Genomic DNA, 18,045 nt, shown 5'->3' on the forward strand with positions numbered 1-18,045 from the left:
ATGATGTCACATCAGGGGCAGAATTAGGCCTGAACCTGCCCAGAGAGGTAAGTGACATGGTTTTATATGTTACATTACCTCCTCTGGACCTCCGATCATTATATTAGGGGTCTGAAAAGCCCCCTGAGTATAATAATGGTGATTGTGGGGCCAGTGGCGTCACTTACCGATCCCGGCCATTGCCAGGACTGGTAAGTAAATAGGGCCCGTTACTGGCTGGAGTAACTCCAGCTGGTAACGGCCTATTAAAAAAAAGAAAGAAAACGCAGCGGTAGTGGCTGTCACTGGGCCCCTAATGTCCCGGGCCCTGTGGCAGTCGTTACCCCTGCTCCCCCGGTAGTTACGCCACTGGAAGAGTCTCATAGACTTAAATAGACTTCAGGCACTTTCAGCTCGTGTGTAAGGCTGAAGCCCCACATTGCAAAAAAGCAGTGTTATTGATGCGGCCGAAACGCAATGTTTTACAGTACTTGCAACATAAATGGGATTCTGGTTAATCCCATCCACACATTGTAGAAAAAAATCAGCAGCAAAAAACTGCGCTTTCAAAAATGCTAAAATTAAAAATTAACATATATGTAAATCACAGAATGTCAATGATACCTGTGGAAACGCTGGCATAAAAAGTTGCAATTTGTTTCCGCAAATCAGATTAAAATAATGAAGTGAATAATGAAAATAATATTATACAGTGTTTCCAGTGCTACAGGTAATTTTTTATGTTAATTTCATGTTGTTGTTGTTGTTTTTTTTCTTGTTTTTTAATTTCTGGACCGTGGTATACAACGCATTGATCTGTAAAGAAATAAGCATGTTAGTTATATTAAAATTATTGAAGATGCAATTTGGCTAAAACTTTTTTTCTGACTTTTTGGGATAGTTATGATGGAATTACCATAGTAAGAAACGGAGGGACACACGGCAATGTTTCAGTACGATGGGTCATTAAGCGTAACAGCATTGATACTTCACCCGTGACTGCCGACATCCTTCCAGATTCTGGAGTACTTCAGTTTTCACAGGGGCAGATGACAGCCACAGTTCCCCTCACAATTGTATCAGATAATGTGCCTGAAGAAGCTGAGGCATATCTATTACAGATTTTGGCAGCTCAAGGTGGGGCAGAACTTGGCTCTCCAACAGAGGTTTGTATCCTGAAAAATGATAATTCTTATAGTTCATTCACATATAAATTAGTATTTTCGCTGGCCTGACCATCTAACTATTTTGCAGCTTCTCTTCTACATCCAAGACAGTGATGATGTATATGGCTTGATTCAATTTCATGCTATACAAGAGCAGAAAATTGAGAGCACTCCTGAAGGCCGATGGTTAACTTTGAGTTTCGTAAGACAAGGTGGAACAAAAGGAGATGTGAAATTAGTTTATAATGCGCTGTATATCCCGGCTGGACCAGTGGACCCTATCAGAGCTAAAGAAGGAGTCCTTAATGTTTCTTCAAGGAACGTTATTATTTTTGCAGAGTCAAAGGCAGTTATTACAGTAAAATTATCAATAAGGAATGATGCGTTTCTACAGAATGGAGCTCATTTTCTTGTACAGGTAGAGTATCATTGAAATATATGAAAATGGATGTACAAACCTTATTTAGGCTGGGGCCCCACGGGCCGGAAACGCCACGATTCGGCCATGGTGGAAACGCAGCGGGAAAAATCACGACATTTTACAGTACTTGCAATGTGAACGGGATTCATGAGAATCCCATCCCCACTTTGCAGAAAAAATCGCAGCACGGACACGCTGCGAATTATAAAACCGTAGCGGTTTTGAAAATCGCAGCATGTCAGGTATATCTACGGAAAAGCCAGTGGCTTTTCCATAAATATAATTGTAACAGAAAGTCTGCGAAGGAAAACTGAAAAATCTGACCTACTAAAGTATTGACGCCTGGTGCCTGTGGCTTGTGACCTAGAAGTCTGAGTTTGGTAGAGCAGGAAACCTGTTGCTTCCTGCTCTACCAGTAGCAGAACTAGGTCGGTGGCGCCGCTTCCCCCTAGTTATCTGATCCAGTTTTAACAACCGGATCTGCAGAACTGGGGAGAACATGGCTGCATTCACTTACCACAAAAAAAAAAAAAAAAATAGAAGTAAAACCAAAAAAAAAAGTCATACTAATTCCCCCCCGGTCCAGGGCTGCCACTACTGCTCTGTTGAAGTCACATTCTCTTGCAAGTGATGACCTCAGTCCATCTGGCCTCACGTGTCACATGCTGTTATATATAAGGAACATTGCTGAAGGCAGTGTTTGGTTGCAGTGGTGACATGGATGATATATTTGACATCATCACTGCAGAGCCAGATTAATGATTATTTTTTTATTTTACACCATTTCCTTCTGTTTATAAAATTTTGGACAACCTGTTTGATATGGTAGACATTGATTATGAAAAATATCTACCTATAAGTATCTTCGTAGCGTCAATTTTCTTCTGTAGTAGATCTAATGGGCATACCTTTCATAGGAGGTAATATTTATAATATTCTGCAATATCCGCATGCCAGCTGTCAGTGTCCCCTGAAAAGAAAGGATCAGCATGGTCTGTGTGGCATGTGGCATATTTTTACCAGTATATTATACTTCACAAAAGGTACATCCCATAGAGAAAGTGACCAGTTCTGAAATACAGCATGTTCTCCCATGAATACCATTCAGCTGTAGTAAAAAGAAGAACCTTTTTTTTTGTTTGGTAGCTGTGGTTTTTAATAAAAAGACAATAATATACAGCACCAAAGAAGCAGCCTAGCACTGTAAAAATTACATAATAAAACCCCCTTTCGCAGAAGAGCTTGTTGGAATCATCTAAATCTGTGTCTTGTGTGCGTCTTAAAGTAGGTGGCTGGCTGGCCTCCCAGAAAAGCTTTACTTTTGCTTATAAAGGAAAAAACTGTGACCCACTGCTTTATATTAAAAGATTTCTTTTTGCACGAAACCCTTTTTCTTGGAGAAATGAGCCAAAAGATCAGTGTACAGAAAAACACAGCCAAAGCGTTAACAAGAAAAGCCCAGACTTTTGTTGTGCTACATGGTTTAGAACAAGAGATTTGGAAAAACTTCCAATATATTTGTACATTGCACACAAAGGGACCGAGTCTTCATTCATTCTACAGTCCAGTCACTCCTCACATACATTATTCCATGGAAGGACTTAGTGACATTACAAAGCTTTATACTATAACTAAGCCACTACGTGCACTTTATTACAGTACATCAACATACTGTAAAAATGCCCAGCCACAAGGGAAACACAGCGTAGGTTCATTTCATAGCGATACAGGTTTTTTTTTTCTTTACAGAGCAAAGGCACAGTCAGGTTGCTCTAATTCAACCCATTGGTGGTTCTTGCCTTTTGGTTTCACTTCCCTGCACACAGAGGTGTCTCAGTTCAGGTTCAGGTCCACATCATACTCCAGGACCTCAAGGTCTGCATTGGGACACCAGTATTTAGTTTGCAGCCACCTGCCCATGGTTATGGCAATATTTTGCTCAAGGCTACTGACCCACCTCAGCTTCCTTTTATACTTGGTGTGGAATTCAGAACCTCCACCAAACCATACAACAAAGAGGGGGCTGCACCACTCCTTACAAGGCCACAGATTACACAAATTAGGGTCCATTCACTGCTAGCAGAAAAAGGAACCCATTGAAGTCAATGGGAGGCTTTTTTTTCTGCGCTGAAATTCCACACCAAATTCATCACCATTTTCCTCCTTGTGATTGGACCCTTACAAAATTTGTTATACTTATATACTTATCTCCATTTATCAGCTACTACTTTCCCTTCTCCTGTCTACCAAGCTAATAATTTCACACAGTTCGTTGACAAACATCTTTAGTGAGGTGGAGATGAGACAGATGGGCTCACTGAGTGATTAGGTTACAGCTTCTACCTATATCGTGGTGAAGGGGGAAAGAGCAAATGCAAATAGAGAAACACATTGATTATTGATTTTATCAACACTGATACCTCTGTTGCTAATAGTAAGTGTTTTACCTCACCCAAGTGCTGGATTCACAGGAACAATACTGTTGTATAATGTCCTCCATGCTGCTGCTACTGATGCTTTTTGGATGACAGAAAAATAGAGGATCCATATTTCCTCTTCTCTTTGTGCGCTGTCTCTGCCTACTGAGTGACAATTGACAATGAGAAATCCAGCCTGCATAAGTCAAAAATCCTGTTATCCCTCTTGTATTTACTCATGACACCTAAATCTGAAAAGTCACTTGTAAGGACAGGTATGCTTCAAAGTAACAATAAAAAGTGATGTCAAAAATACTACTTCCCAGGATTTCTTTTTTTTGATTGGTTGAATATGCCATTTATTTGGAATTTTGTATTTTGCTGTTCTTGTACTTTTATCTATTTTTCCAATTTTAATGAATCGCTGTTGTTCATTTTAGCTAGAATCCGTTGAATTGCTGAGACCCAGCACCCTAGTGCCACCATTAAGCCCAAGACTTGGGACTCTGCAAAATATCTCATTGAAAGTTACTCCTGACATTGCAAATGGAGAAATTGGATTTACAAGTAATCTGCCAATAATTGTGTCTGAGCCAGAGAATGTCTCCTATAGTGAGGTAAGTACAATATGAGTATATGAAGGTAGAAAAGTATACGTCACTCTGCTATATAAATTGGTATTACTAGAGGTGTAGTTTGTAGCTCCTCAACCTGATGCTAAGTCTGTACTGGAGGCGCTCTCGACTAGAGGAGTGGTATATTTTATGTGTTATGTGCCCCTACAGGACCAGGGACCTGCTAGCGACTGCTACTGCTGCACTCCTGCGGCTACGCCGCTGTTCCTTGCAATAACATTTCTTTAAGATGACCGCAAACATTTGGATTGATATATAGTTTCTAAAGGGATGGTCTTTTCAATATGCACAATATATGGTGGAACTGTAAATTTATCACAGAAAATCTGGTCTGGATAATGGAATGGAGTATTCTGTAAACCATTTTTAACAGAATATCTGACAGTGGCCCATAAGGGAGCCTCCAGGTGTGAATGCAACCTGTTTTCTTATGAGTAAGAATTGAGGAGTTGGTTCATGACACAGAGATCCCTTCTTTAGTGTTCTTTAATAGAGATGAGCGAGTAGTATTCGATTGAGTAGGTATTCGATTGAATACTACGGTATTCGAAATACTCGTACTTCATCGAGTACCACTCACTATTCGAATGGAAAAGTTCGATGCAGAACCAGCATTGATTGGCCGAATGCTATACAGTCGGCCAATCAACGCTGGTTCTTCTCCTACCTTTAGAAGTCCTCTCCGTGCAGCTTCCCTGCGGCGTCTTCCGGCTCTGAATTCACTCTGACAGGCATCGGGCCTGGGCAGAGCCGACTGCGCATGCCCGCGCTACAAGAAAATGGCCACTTTGACTGTAAGTGGCCATTTTCTTGTAGTACGGGCATGCGCAGTCGGGTCTTCCCAGGCCTGATGCCTGGCAGAGTGAATTCAGAGCTGGAAGATGCCGCGGGGACGCTGCACGAAGAAGACTTCTCGGAGGATCCAGCCCGACCCTCACTCGTGGACTTGGTAAGTGTAATTTGATCGAATGTTGCCTACCCCTGAAACGTACATTTTCCCGACATAGACTATAATAGGATTCGATATTTGATTCGAGTAGTCGAATATTGAGCGGCTACTCGAAATGAATATCGAATATCGAACATTTTACTGTTCGCTCATCTCTATTCTTTAACCTTTTCTCAACATTTTCTGTACATGTACCGCAAGCGTCGAGTTTAACAAAGCATAGACCTGGTAGCAGTGTATGTGATCGGAGCCAAGTGTGATCACAGACTATCAACCCCACAGATTTTGTGGTCAGATGAGGCCATGGCATCTGATTAGTTACTTTCAGTGAATGGACGGCTTCCCCCTGTCCACCCTGAGCATTTATTTGCATAGAATTTATTAAAGGAATAAAAACATAATAAAAACTTGCAATGAACCACAGAACAAAATGAGCATGTCATTTTTAACACACAGTAAACGCCTTAAACAAAACCCGGAAGAAAATGGTGCAGATACATTTTTTTTTTTTTCCAGTTTCACCCCATTCTGAATTTTCTTTTTAGCGTCCTTTTTTATCATACAAAAATACAGACTATTAAATGAAAAAATTAGTAAGTACAATTTTTTTCAGCAGAAAGCAAGCCTTCATACAACGCTGTGAATGAAAAAATAGAAAAGCTATGGCTTTTGGAAGGCTGGGAGTGAAAAAGAAAATCGAAGAAAAACTGTGACTGGAGGGTGTTAAATCCCTCTATCCATTGTAATGTAGAAACATTACCCACCTACTTTTACATTTCTATTTATTTCACACTGTTTTTAGGTGTCAATTGCACTACACCGCGATGGAACAGGCGATGATGCAGTTGTATATTGGACTTTGAAACCTTATGGCATCAATAAAAATTCCATCACTCTTGAAGATTTAAGTCCCTTTAATGGATCGGTGACTTTTTTATCTGGACAAAATAGCACAGAAATAAATATCACCATCAAAGCAGATGATATACCGGAAGTCAATGAAACCGTGATTATATCGCTGGACAGGTATGCCGTTTTTATTGAATAATAGTTAGTATAGTTTATATTCACCTCTTCATTCAATATTATACAGACACTATCCTGATCACACTAGGTCTTCATTGAGTAACCTCTATTTACAGCAGTCCACATGTCTATTGTTCTGGTCCTCCAAAGGACCAGAACATCGGATAGGCCAACACTAGCGTGAACTTGGCTTCAATGGGCTTCTTAGCTTGACTGTAAGGTTAGGACTAATCGGCAACTTTGATTGTACAAGCAGAAAATATGTGTTTTGTCTGCAACATGGTGTTGCTCAACTACTTTAAAAGATAGGATATTATTATTATTAAAAAAAAAAAAAAAGACGAAAAACGCAGACATTTCAAATGCAAGTCGCAGTTGACTTACATCAAGGTTTATGCAGGCAACATGTCCTGTGAAAAAAACAAGATACATTGATGGAAACCATAAAGAAAGGTTATGATTCTTGGTCATAAAGGTCCACAACAAGGAGGTCACTAAGGGGTTAAGGACGACCCAACAATTTGCTCTTATTAACCCCTTCCTACCTTGCTCTGTACTATGCTGTGCCAAAGATATAGTTAAAACTCAGTCAGCACCATAATAGTATGGCACAGAAGCTGTGCCTGGTTACATGGCTTCTGGGTTCTGCCGGCATTATAAAGCCATGGCCTGGGACTTTGCTCTTATCCCAGCAGATTAAACCCTCAAATGCGATAGCAATCATGGCGCCCTCCTAAAGTGAGATTGCTTGGTTTTAAGGGGTTACCATAGCAGCCAGGAGGACAATCAATGGCCTCCTAGCTGCCATCAATACTTGTGTGATAGGCCTGGGCCTATCACATGTACAAAATAATGCACTGTATACGGCAGTACAGAGGCATGTTATACAAAAGATCCCAGGTTCAGTCACCTTGTGGAATAGGAAAAAAAAAAATTAGAACAAAAGTGTAAAAAGTTTGAAAAAAAGTATAAAAGATAAATAGTGTTTCATTTACACTAGGTCCACATTAGGGACAGGTGGTCATTCTTCTGGTCTGTCAGAGGACCAGAAGAACAGGCAAATGGACTGAAATAGTGGACACCAACAGAGACCCCACTGACTATAATAGGATCTATTGGGTGTCCATTTGTTGTACGGTCTTTTTATGTTATTTACTTTTGAAAAAGTCGGGCATGCATTTGGTGATTCTTGACACTGTGACAGAGAATTCAACGTAGATATGAACCTAGCCTGATGCAAGGTTCACACTAGCATTCAGGTCTCTGTTCATTGGATCCACTTGGAGACCCAAAAAATGAAAACCACATCCGCTTGAAAAGTGGTTACCGTTCGAAACCAGTGGACCAAATAGACTATAATGGGGTCTGTTGGGTTTCTACCCGAAAGTGGAGAGAAGTTCTGCATGCTTGCAGCTTTTCTTTCCAAATATTTTGAGTGGAATATAGGACGGAGACCCAGAAAACTCCCCAAACTATAACTGCAGCCTTAGCCCCCTTGCACACGACCATACTAATGATCAGTGTGCTATTCAGGTTTTTTCTGGATAGCACACTGACCCATTCATTTTATGGGCCTGTACACATGGTCATGAATTACATGGTACCGTGTGCCTGCCGATAGTTTAGGCCGAAAAATTTGGAACGTGTCCTATTCCTGTGGATTTTGTGGCCCTGCTTCTGCAGCTCCTATTAATTGAATAAAAGGGCACATGGAAGCATGGCAAGTGCACAGGTGGCACACGGATGACATCTATGTGTTCCACTTGCGCCACCCATGCCATTCATTCACAGCTGCAGGTCAGCACATCGTCATGTGCACCTGGCTTAGTAAAATTGGTAAAACATAATAAAACTGATATAAATATGATATTTCCGTAATTCCAATTACAAAGTTAACGACAGAACTGTACCGTTTTTTCACACAAACCCCCCAAAATATATAAAAGCTAATCAAAACATTATGTGTACCCCAAAATGGTGTAAACTAAAGGTACAACTAATCGCACAAAGAATAAGCGCTCATATGGTTATGTCGACACAAAAATACATTTTGGAAAGGTGGAAATGGAAAATATGAAAAAGGATGCACAGTCCTAACTCCCAAATTAGCCTTCACCCTTAAGGGGTTAATTGAAGCAATTGCTGACTGATGGATACAGCGTAGTATTACCTACTTTGGAAGACTGCAGGGAATTTTAGTCAATCTTATATTGCTTTCATGGAGAGGATGTTTACATGGAAGTAACTGCTGTATAAATATTATTCAGGAGCAAAGAATATTAAGTAAAAACAAACACTTCACCTTCCTTCCAGAATTTGTTCACCAGCCATGGTTTGTAGCTTGGCAGCGGTCCTGAGGAGAGGGGCTGGCAAGGGATGTATTAAATGGGCTCTGACATGCTGTTTGGTCGTAGGGTCGTCTCTCATTAGAGAGAGCTGACAATTCTCTTTCGAGGCTTTGTAAACAGGGCAGCACCCAACAAATAGAGCCCCCTAAAGTCAGCGACATTATGTGTGCACAAGGAATAAAAGTGCCCTTTTCTTCTTATCCTGTCTTATTGAGGTTTTGGCAGTGTTCTTTCATTCCCTTCTCTTCCTCTCTGATCCCTTCCTGTTTCGCCAGGGTAGAGACAGAAAGATTTGTGGTTTACTTTGGGTAAGTGCTATATGTGTGACCTGCGTGAATAATGCTTGCTAAGAATCTCTGATCTCATTCTCAGCACAACTGTGTGTAATATAAGTTCTAACCTCCAGCCCTGTGCGTGGCTATTATGTATACTTATGCACTCATATTCTGATATTTATTCACTCTTCCTGTGAATATATTGCCACAAATAAGATTTTATTTTTACTATAACAAACCTACATCACAAAAAAATTTGCTATCCATCCTGCTTCTACCAAGTGGGAGGACCAAAGTTGTGGTCAGAGATATACATATGAAGATACGTAACATCACATGTACAATGTTCTACAAATATACTTATCTTCATGTGCTGGGATTGGTGTGCTGTGGTCTTCATTACTGTACATTGTATGACGACTGTACATGTTATTGCATCTCAATCTAATGCATTTGAATAGAAATTAGCCACAATATGACCATGGAGGTGACAATACTTGCCTGAGGAGAAGAATCACGACACATGCTTGTCCATTTTCTGTGTTGGCCTAAAAATTATTACTCTTTCTTACTCTAGGTTCATACCTGTGCTTGGGTATCCGTTCTTTGGGTCTGCTTGGAGATCCAAAAAACTAAAACCCAATCCACTTAAAAAGCGGTTACCCGCAGAAACTCATGGACACCATAGACTTTAATGGGGTCCGCCAAGTGTTCGCTCGGTACCGCCTGAAAAACTGCATTTTCAAGCGGATTTAGGGACAGAATCCCCAAATAGAAATCAAGCTCTGGTATGCCAGCCTTAAGGATAGGTCATCAGTATTAATTTCAGGGAGTTTCAACCTCATCACGCATATAGTGGTTATGGGCTGCCACTTCAAGACTGAATATTATCTTTATATTTTATTATCAAATTTTTTTCTATCTCCAAAATTTGGTTCTGTCACCAACTTGATATGTAGTTAATGCTCAAGGGTATATGTATACGTGTAACTAATGTTTTCTGTTCTGAACACTGAAGGGTCAGTGCGGAAAACCAAGTCCTGAAGTCTGGATTTACCAGCTGTCAACTTACTATCCTGGAAAATGATGACCCTGGAGGTGTGTTTGAGTTCTCACCATTATACAGAGGACCCTATAGTGTAAAAGTACGTATGTATTTAAGCTATCCATTAATTCATGTGCTACCGTTTCTTAGAGTATTTGGTAGTTCTCTTTGCATATACTGTAAGTGAAGGGACTGGATACCTTATAAGTCTAGGAAGAAAATATCATGGTCTGTACCACAGTGAAGAATTAGTCAAGGTAATAACACGCATCCTTAGTAGCTGGTAGGCGCTCACATAAGATGGGCTGCAGTTTTCTAAGTTGTACATTGTTAGTGTCCACTTGTACAGTTAGGATCCATTCACACGGAGGAAAATGGTGAGGAATTTGGTGTTGAATTGCAGTGCTGAAAAAAAAAAGGCTCTCCTTGACTTCAAAGGGTTCCTTTTTCTGCTTGCATTGGAACTCATTGGAACCCATTGAAGTCAATGGAAGGCTTTTTTTTTCAGTGCTGAAATTCCACATCAAATTCCTCACCATTTTCCTACATGTGTATGGACCCTTATAGTTTTCTTCTCTAAATGAATAACACATTAAACATATTGATTTTTTTTCCCTTTTCCCCAGGAGGGAGATTCTGTTGAACTAAGAATCTCTCGATCCAAGGGTCTTCTTGTTAAACAGTTTCTGCGTTACACCATTGAACCAAGGGACAGCAATGAATTCTATGGAAACACTGGGATCCTGGAGTTTAAGACTGGTGAAAAGGAGATTGTAATTACATTGTTAACAAGGATGGATGGGATACCAGAGGTATTAGACTTCTTCACTCACTGGCTGCACTTCTTTCCTGAATGCTTTGTGCAGAGGTTAACTTTGTCCACAACTAACACTTAAAGCGCAGAAGGAAAGGTTGTATACACTGCCACATGCTACAAAGGGAGCAATACATGATTAAGTAGTTATTAAGAACCTGTGAACCACTATTCACATCACAGAGGATTGATAATGGTGTGAAAATCCCCTGACACCTATTTAGCATAAAGAACCAATCATTTGCCAATTACACCAGCTTGCTATGCACGGAGCTGGGACTGGGGCTCTCGGCTCCTTTGTTACTGGCTTCTGGTGGAACATGTGAGATGCATGTGAATTTCAGCCGCAGTGTGTTTGTTGTTAAGGACAAAGCTGTATGGAAAAGAACTATGTGAAAATGCATATAAACACTACCAACATCCCTCTTATCGACATGGATATGTAATGCATCTAATGGGCAAATACATGTTATATTACATAGATCCAAATGTAGCAAACCACGATTGATGTCTTTTGGATGACATTGTTAATGCACTTCAATTGAGTTGGTTTATAGAGAAATATATTTTAAAAAATGTGAATATATATTCAGTTTATTTTAGGTTATGCAATATATTTCTCTGTAAAACAGTGTATTAAATTGATATTATAAAACAGGTTGTCTGGTTTGGACTCCTTTTCTTTTTATGGATCCTTCTGCGACTAACCATCAGAATGTGGTGCTGAACACTTCACAAGCAACACTACATTGAGTCCCATTCAAATCAATTGGTTGTTCTACATATTCACCTTAATCGACATGCACACATGGATACAACAGCCTGTGACCGTCTCATCAAACTTAACAAGGGTTGGGATCCAGGGGGAAGAGTGGAAGGTTTTCTGCCTTTATTAAGAAAATCTGTTTCCTTCTCCACTTTTTAAACTGCTCACCTTCTTATCATCACTCAGGCAGTGTGATTACCTTACACACAGAACTCTATGGAGAGGGGATGGGGAGGAAGAAGCTTTTAACACTCATTGAGATAACATTGCATTCCAGACTATGTTGATATTACTATTAGATGTAAGACTGTAGCACAGTGACACAGAATATCACCTTTACAATGTACTTTTCTGATTACAGCTGGATGAGATGTTCTCGGTGGTCCTGAGCAGTCATGGAGAGTTTCCCACCACGTTGGGAGAAGCCATAAGGGTCAACATAACTATATTAAAAAATGATGACCCACATGGAGTTGTTGAATTCATCTCTCCTGGAATAGTGAGAAACATAAATGAGAGCAAAGGAAATGACATTTACTATGGTAAGAATTTTATGCGGAAAGTGTATCTTGCAGTAAGAAATAATGTTACATCAGTGCATAACATTGCTTTGTCAGTGACCTAAATGGTGCAACACCAGGGGACATAAATACTATGGTGTCACATCGAGTGGTGGTTTTCTTTAGGTTACTAATTCAGATGGGACAACTTGTAATGTTAGATTGTTTTGTCACTTCATTAGCATTCTAAGCTAAACATCATGTGTCTCTCATAGCCCTAGGCTAAACTTCATATTATTTAATTTCAGCTGTAACGCCATATTGTTAAAGTATTATACTATGTTGACATATAATATTACAAGACACACTCCAGCAATTTTTTGCCTCTATTTTCTAGCTTAGGCTTTTATTTAATAATTTAGAGATTCTTGGGTTTGCCTTGTCTATATGTATTTAAGTTCATGTACCTTTTATGGGTCATCCAACTTTTATGGGTCATCCACCATCTTGGCTCATTTATCTCCTTTTTCTCCTAAACCAGTCTCATGGGTACTCTGAATCCTACATTGGCTCTTTTGAAACAGAGAGGATGGAGTCCCATCACATTGCACAATGCTGTCAGTCATATCTAAAGGAAGCTAATGCTAAAGCTCAGTAATCTAGACCTATTCCTTTAGTTATAAAACTCCCAAAACTCACACTGTTGAATATTCATTGTCTTTTACAAGATTTCATGCAGTTCTTCTCTGCCCTCTGCATGTAAGAGCTGAAAGGGAGGAATATATCAGTCATAAGCAGGAGGCAGGAGAGAACAGCATGAACTTGCATCACATAGAAGTCCACTAGAGATTCACTAGAGACAGCAGAAAAAAGGCAGTGTGATTCAGCAAAGTATAACTGAGTGATCATTTAGTCTATTAATGTAATTTCTGTAAGACAGAGTTGCCTATGTTGTTTGTGTTATTCTTAGGCCCGGTTCACATCTGCGCGCTGGTTTCCATTCAGGGGGTTCGCTTGAGGACCCCTCTAATGGAAACCGAATCTGCATAAAAAAGCAGTTACCTTAGGAAGCCTACGGACCCATAGAATATAATTGGCTCTGTGTGGTTTCCACAGGTGTGAAATGGGCCTAAAGTCAGATCTCTATGTTCCCCATCTCCTTCTTAACTTCCTAATGTCAGAGTATGATTATGGATACGTGCCTGTTAATTTCTAGCTACATTCGAAGTAATAAGACTACAAGGAAGCTTTGGCAACATTAATGTATCATGGACTGTAAGCCCAGATTTAACCCTCGATGTTTACCCAGCGCATGGCATACTTCAGTTTAAAGATGGGGAAACTAGGAAGACTATAACAATTTCTTCTAGTCCAGATGAGGTAACAATTTGTATTCTTTTATGAATTTTTATTATAATAAATTAAGATAATTAAGATGACATTTTATTCTTTAAATAACATTTGTTATCTAGATATTTATGTACAATGTAGTAAATTTAACATCTATAGATTCTTTACACTTTTTGCTGTTTTCACTTTTTTCCATTCTGTATTTGCATGAATAACAACTGTTATAAAGGGCTTTTTTTTTTTTTTTTTTTTTTTTTTTATCATAACCCGCTTGCATCAATGCCATCTGTTCTTTATGGATCCTCATAGACTTTAATCTATGAGTAACTCATGAAAAATAGCCAAAATTTACTATTTTTCTAATTCATGTTCAAGCTATAAGGGCCCCTTCATATGGCGTAAGCGCTCGGCTCATTCCGAGCCATACATGCGAGCGCTTCTAAAACACTTCCCATTCACTTCAACGGGAGCGCGCGTATAGCCGGCTTTACGAGCACTCCCATTGAAGTGAATGGGAAGTGTTTAGAAGCGCTCGCGTGTATGGCTCGGAATGAGCCGAGCGCTTACGCCGTGTGAAGGGGCCCTTACATATAGCCCCAGATTTACTATTGTGGTTATGACTAGACACAGATGTAAACATGGTGTATCACTACTGAGATGTGGCGCATCTAGTTTTGGCTAAAACCTTTTGACATGCTAGAAATGTGGACACTCAGAAAAAAGGTGTGGATTCAATGTGTTGCCATGCGCCAAAATAGTGCTGAAAAATTCTAGCTCAAAGTAAGCCAATTAAATGGTGGTACAATGTAGACTGAACAGCCTAAAGATTCATCACATTTACCATCCAGTATCAACCACTGTGGTAAATATGGCATATTTCAGACTGCCTGTCTAAGTTTGCACTGTCTAACTTTTATTCAGTCTTGGCCATATAGTAGAAATGCTACAGTTCAGTAATTTAACATCACTGATACAGATCACAGTAGGATCAAATTTTCATTTCACAGAATAAATTCTACCTCTGAATGTACTATATTGTAAATTGCAAAATTTCTAGATTCCAGAGGAAAAGGAAGTATTTGCTATAACCATTTTCAATCCTACGGGTGGTGCCAGGATGGGAAATATTACAACAGCCACACTGGAAATCAATAAAAATGATGATGCCATTTTCTTTGCAGGTAAGATATTAAGTATTTGTGTTATATTGTACTGTGTTTATAGATGACGATTTAATGTAATGAGGCTACCAACTAAAAGGTTCTCCATTCACTTTTGTAAAATAACATTTTTGTGTGCAAATTAATTCATACCATTCCTGAAAGACTGGATGAGAAGGTTTAGGTACCCTTGTGTCTCTTTAAAGAGACCTCGCAACTTCGCAAGCCCCAAAAACTCATTCTAAGCTTAGAGCTCTATACCCAGATAAACTGTCATTTTTGAGCCCATATTGTGATTACAATATCCAGTCCACATAGCTTTATTGAACCCAATTTAAAGATCTTTTACCACCTTCACCAATTCCAGTTCTTGGCATGAATTGAAAAGTAAGGGCTCGTTCACTCGGGGGGGGGGGGGGGGGGGGGGATTTTGGCACCGAGAGTGACGGGGGGGAGCCGCGTCACTCTCGGGTCAAAACCCGCCTGCCACCACCATCGTGGTCGTGGCTTCCCCCTCCAGAGTCGGCTCAAATGAATGGGCCGACACAGGAGGTTGCTGCCGCCGGGCGGAATCCGCCTGAAGAAACGGCGGAAGAAGAAACAATGGTGGTCTATAAAGACCACTAGCGGGCTGCCGTTTCTTCAGGCGGATTTCGCCTGGCGGCAGCAACCTCCTGTGTCGGCCCATTCATTTGAGCCGACTCTGGAGGGGGAAGCCGCGACCACGATGGTGGTGGCAGGCGGGTTTTGACCCGAGAGTGACGCGGCTTCCCCCTCCAGAGTCGGCTCAAATGAATGGGCTGACACAGGAGGTTGCTGCCGCCAGGCGGAATCCGCCTGAAGAAATGGCAGCCCGCTAGTGGTCTTTATAGACCACCATTGTAAGCAGGCAGATTTTGAGGCCAAATCCGCTGTCAAAATCCGCCTCCTTGCCCCCATGTGAACTAGCCCTAATTCTCTTCTGATTCTGGCACAATTGGAATTGTTTCTCTAGCCCACACCATTCCCGAGCAATCAGTGCTGTTAGTTATGGTCCCCAATATGCTGTTTAGGGCTGAGTTCACACAGAGGTTTTTGGTCAGGATTTTGAGACGAATACGGCCTCAAAATCCTGACCAAAAAGACAGAAAGAAAGAACGGACATTGTAAAGCACAATTTCATCTGCAAGAAAATATATATACCTTGAAAGAAAGCGCGTGAGAGAGAGAGAGATCCTACAGAACACCTTTTCTTTTCCCTCCAGAACCAGTTGTGTTGTGGGTTGATGAAGGTGAGGTAGCCAATCTCAGCATTATGCGGAATGGATCGGCTGACTTTGTGTCTTCTGTCACCTATGCAACTGTCAGTGGAACGGCTACTGCAGAGGGAAGTGATTTTACTCACATTTCTGGAGACATTTTGGTATTTGCGGTTGGCCAAAGGATGTTGAATATATCAGTGAAGACAAATGAAGATGATATACCAGAGACAGATGAATATTTTTATATATGGCTCTTCAACTGTACAGGTTAGTGCTGCTAAGGGGTTATTAACATACACTGTATGGCCACTTTATTAGAGACACCTCTTTCTTGATTGAAGAATTCCTGTATGGGGTTCAGCATGAGGCCAGGTTCACATCTGTAGGAGACTCCACCGCAGATTGCAACTACAGTCGGCAGAATCGCTTTTTTAAGCAGACAGGCTCTCCGTCTTTCGGTTCCCCATGCATACCAACGATGGAGGGCTGAACGCTAGTGTGAATCCAGCATAAGATCAAGTGAGCAAGATTTCTATTAAATATATTCAGTATAAATCCCCATTAGAATGTGAAAATTAAGTGATCTGAGCAACTTTGAATGAGGACTGGTCATTGGTGCTAGACTAGTTGGTGCTGCCAATCTTGTGGGGTTTTCTTATGGAGCAGTGTACAGAGTTATATTGAAAATGGTGTGATCGAGAAAAAACATCCAGCAACAGGGGATCCTGTAGGCCTAAGCAAGTCATTGCCAGAAGGGGTCAATGGAGGATGTCAATGAATCGATCTGTGTCCAATAGCACAACAGATACCATATAACAGCAGAGAACCAGTTTGTCTGCCATTGCTGTCTAATGGAAATAGAAAGTCAAGGCTCCAGTGGGCAAAAGAGACAACAAATGGATCAATGTGCAGAGGAAAAAGCATTGCCTGGTCAGATGAATCCAGATTTTTTTTCCACCATGCTGATGGGAAGATGAGAATTTACCATAAGCAGTATGAATAGTGAACCCTGCCCATCAGATGTCAATAGTTCAGGCTGGTGGATATGTTTGGTGGGATATTTTCTTGATACACCCTGAGCTCTTTGATACCTGTGTATGCCACAACAATTTGCTGAGGTTAACCTGCTCTGTATAAACAAGGTCTTATTTGTAAACTAAATACATTTTTGAAGAAACACTTTTTGTTATATAGGAGACACTGTAGTGAGTGGAAATGGAAATGCCACAATAATCATCATGGCTAATGATGACCCCAATGGAATATTCTATATAGAACCCATTGATAAAACTGTAGAAGAAGGTGGAAGTAACCAGTTCAGGTAAGTCCACTGAGCATGACTTCACTTTTACAACTATGCCTTTTACCTTTCTAGGCCTGTTAATGACCCTTTTCGGACCTTCATCAGAAAGTGGGATTGCCATAGTAAATAATATAAGGAAGAGCATGGTAGAGAAGGCGGTATAACTACATCTCCCAATTTGCGGTTATACCGCCTTCTGTTCCACGCTCTTTCTTCCATTATGTATCATGGCAATCCCATTGTCTGATGAAGGTCCACCTTGGACCGAAACCTTACACTTTTGCGTTATTTGGATTGCACTTCAATAAATCTTTCAATAGTAGCAAAACTGCTACTTTAGTGCCATAACCTTTTTCTTCTACTATAAAGGAGTAAGTTCCTTTCTGAGCACCAGAACTACAGTACTTAGTATGGAGTGCCATGAATGATACTAGATGTATTTTAAGTTACCTTTATAGTTGGGTGCCACATTGACAGTTTTGCTTGGTTCCATTAGAAACAGATGACCAATATACCCTTAACTTGAGCTGACAATGCATAGTGTGACGACTACCATTCCTAGATGGAAAGTTACCATAATGCTATGGATCTTATTCCTTTGGGATCCAAATTGTTCCTCTTTTCAACAACACTTAACATGCACTGCTTAT

General features: G+C 40.4%; 1 protein-coding gene across 2 annotated transcripts in view; it reads left to right on the forward strand.

The window, feature by feature from the left end:
* Positions 1 to 18,045, forward strand: part of ADGRV1 (adhesion G protein-coupled receptor V1) — a 355,871-nt gene that overhangs the window by 45,248 nt on the left and 292,578 nt on the right. For both annotated transcript variants that reach the window (XM_075271519.1, XM_075271528.1), the window contains exons 8-18: positions 881 to 1,145; positions 1,234 to 1,563; positions 4,424 to 4,600; positions 6,370 to 6,593; positions 10,235 to 10,361; positions 10,888 to 11,073; positions 12,203 to 12,383; positions 13,558 to 13,721; positions 14,749 to 14,872; positions 16,096 to 16,359; positions 17,287 to 17,413. In XM_075271519.1, the coding sequence (XP_075127620.1) occupies positions 881 to 1,145; positions 1,234 to 1,563; positions 4,424 to 4,600; positions 6,370 to 6,593; positions 10,235 to 10,361; positions 10,888 to 11,073; positions 12,203 to 12,383; positions 13,558 to 13,721; positions 14,749 to 14,872; positions 16,096 to 16,359; positions 17,287 to 17,413 (2,169 nt within the window). The remainder of the gene's footprint in view (positions 1 to 880; positions 1,146 to 1,233; positions 1,564 to 4,423; positions 4,601 to 6,369; positions 6,594 to 10,234; positions 10,362 to 10,887; positions 11,074 to 12,202; positions 12,384 to 13,557; positions 13,722 to 14,748; positions 14,873 to 16,095; positions 16,360 to 17,286; positions 17,414 to 18,045) is intronic.

This window comes from Leptodactylus fuscus, chromosome 1, assembly GCF_031893055.1.
Source record: "Leptodactylus fuscus isolate aLepFus1 chromosome 1, aLepFus1.hap2, whole genome shotgun sequence".
Lineage (NCBI taxonomy): Eukaryota > Metazoa > Chordata > Amphibia > Anura > Leptodactylidae > Leptodactylus > Leptodactylus fuscus.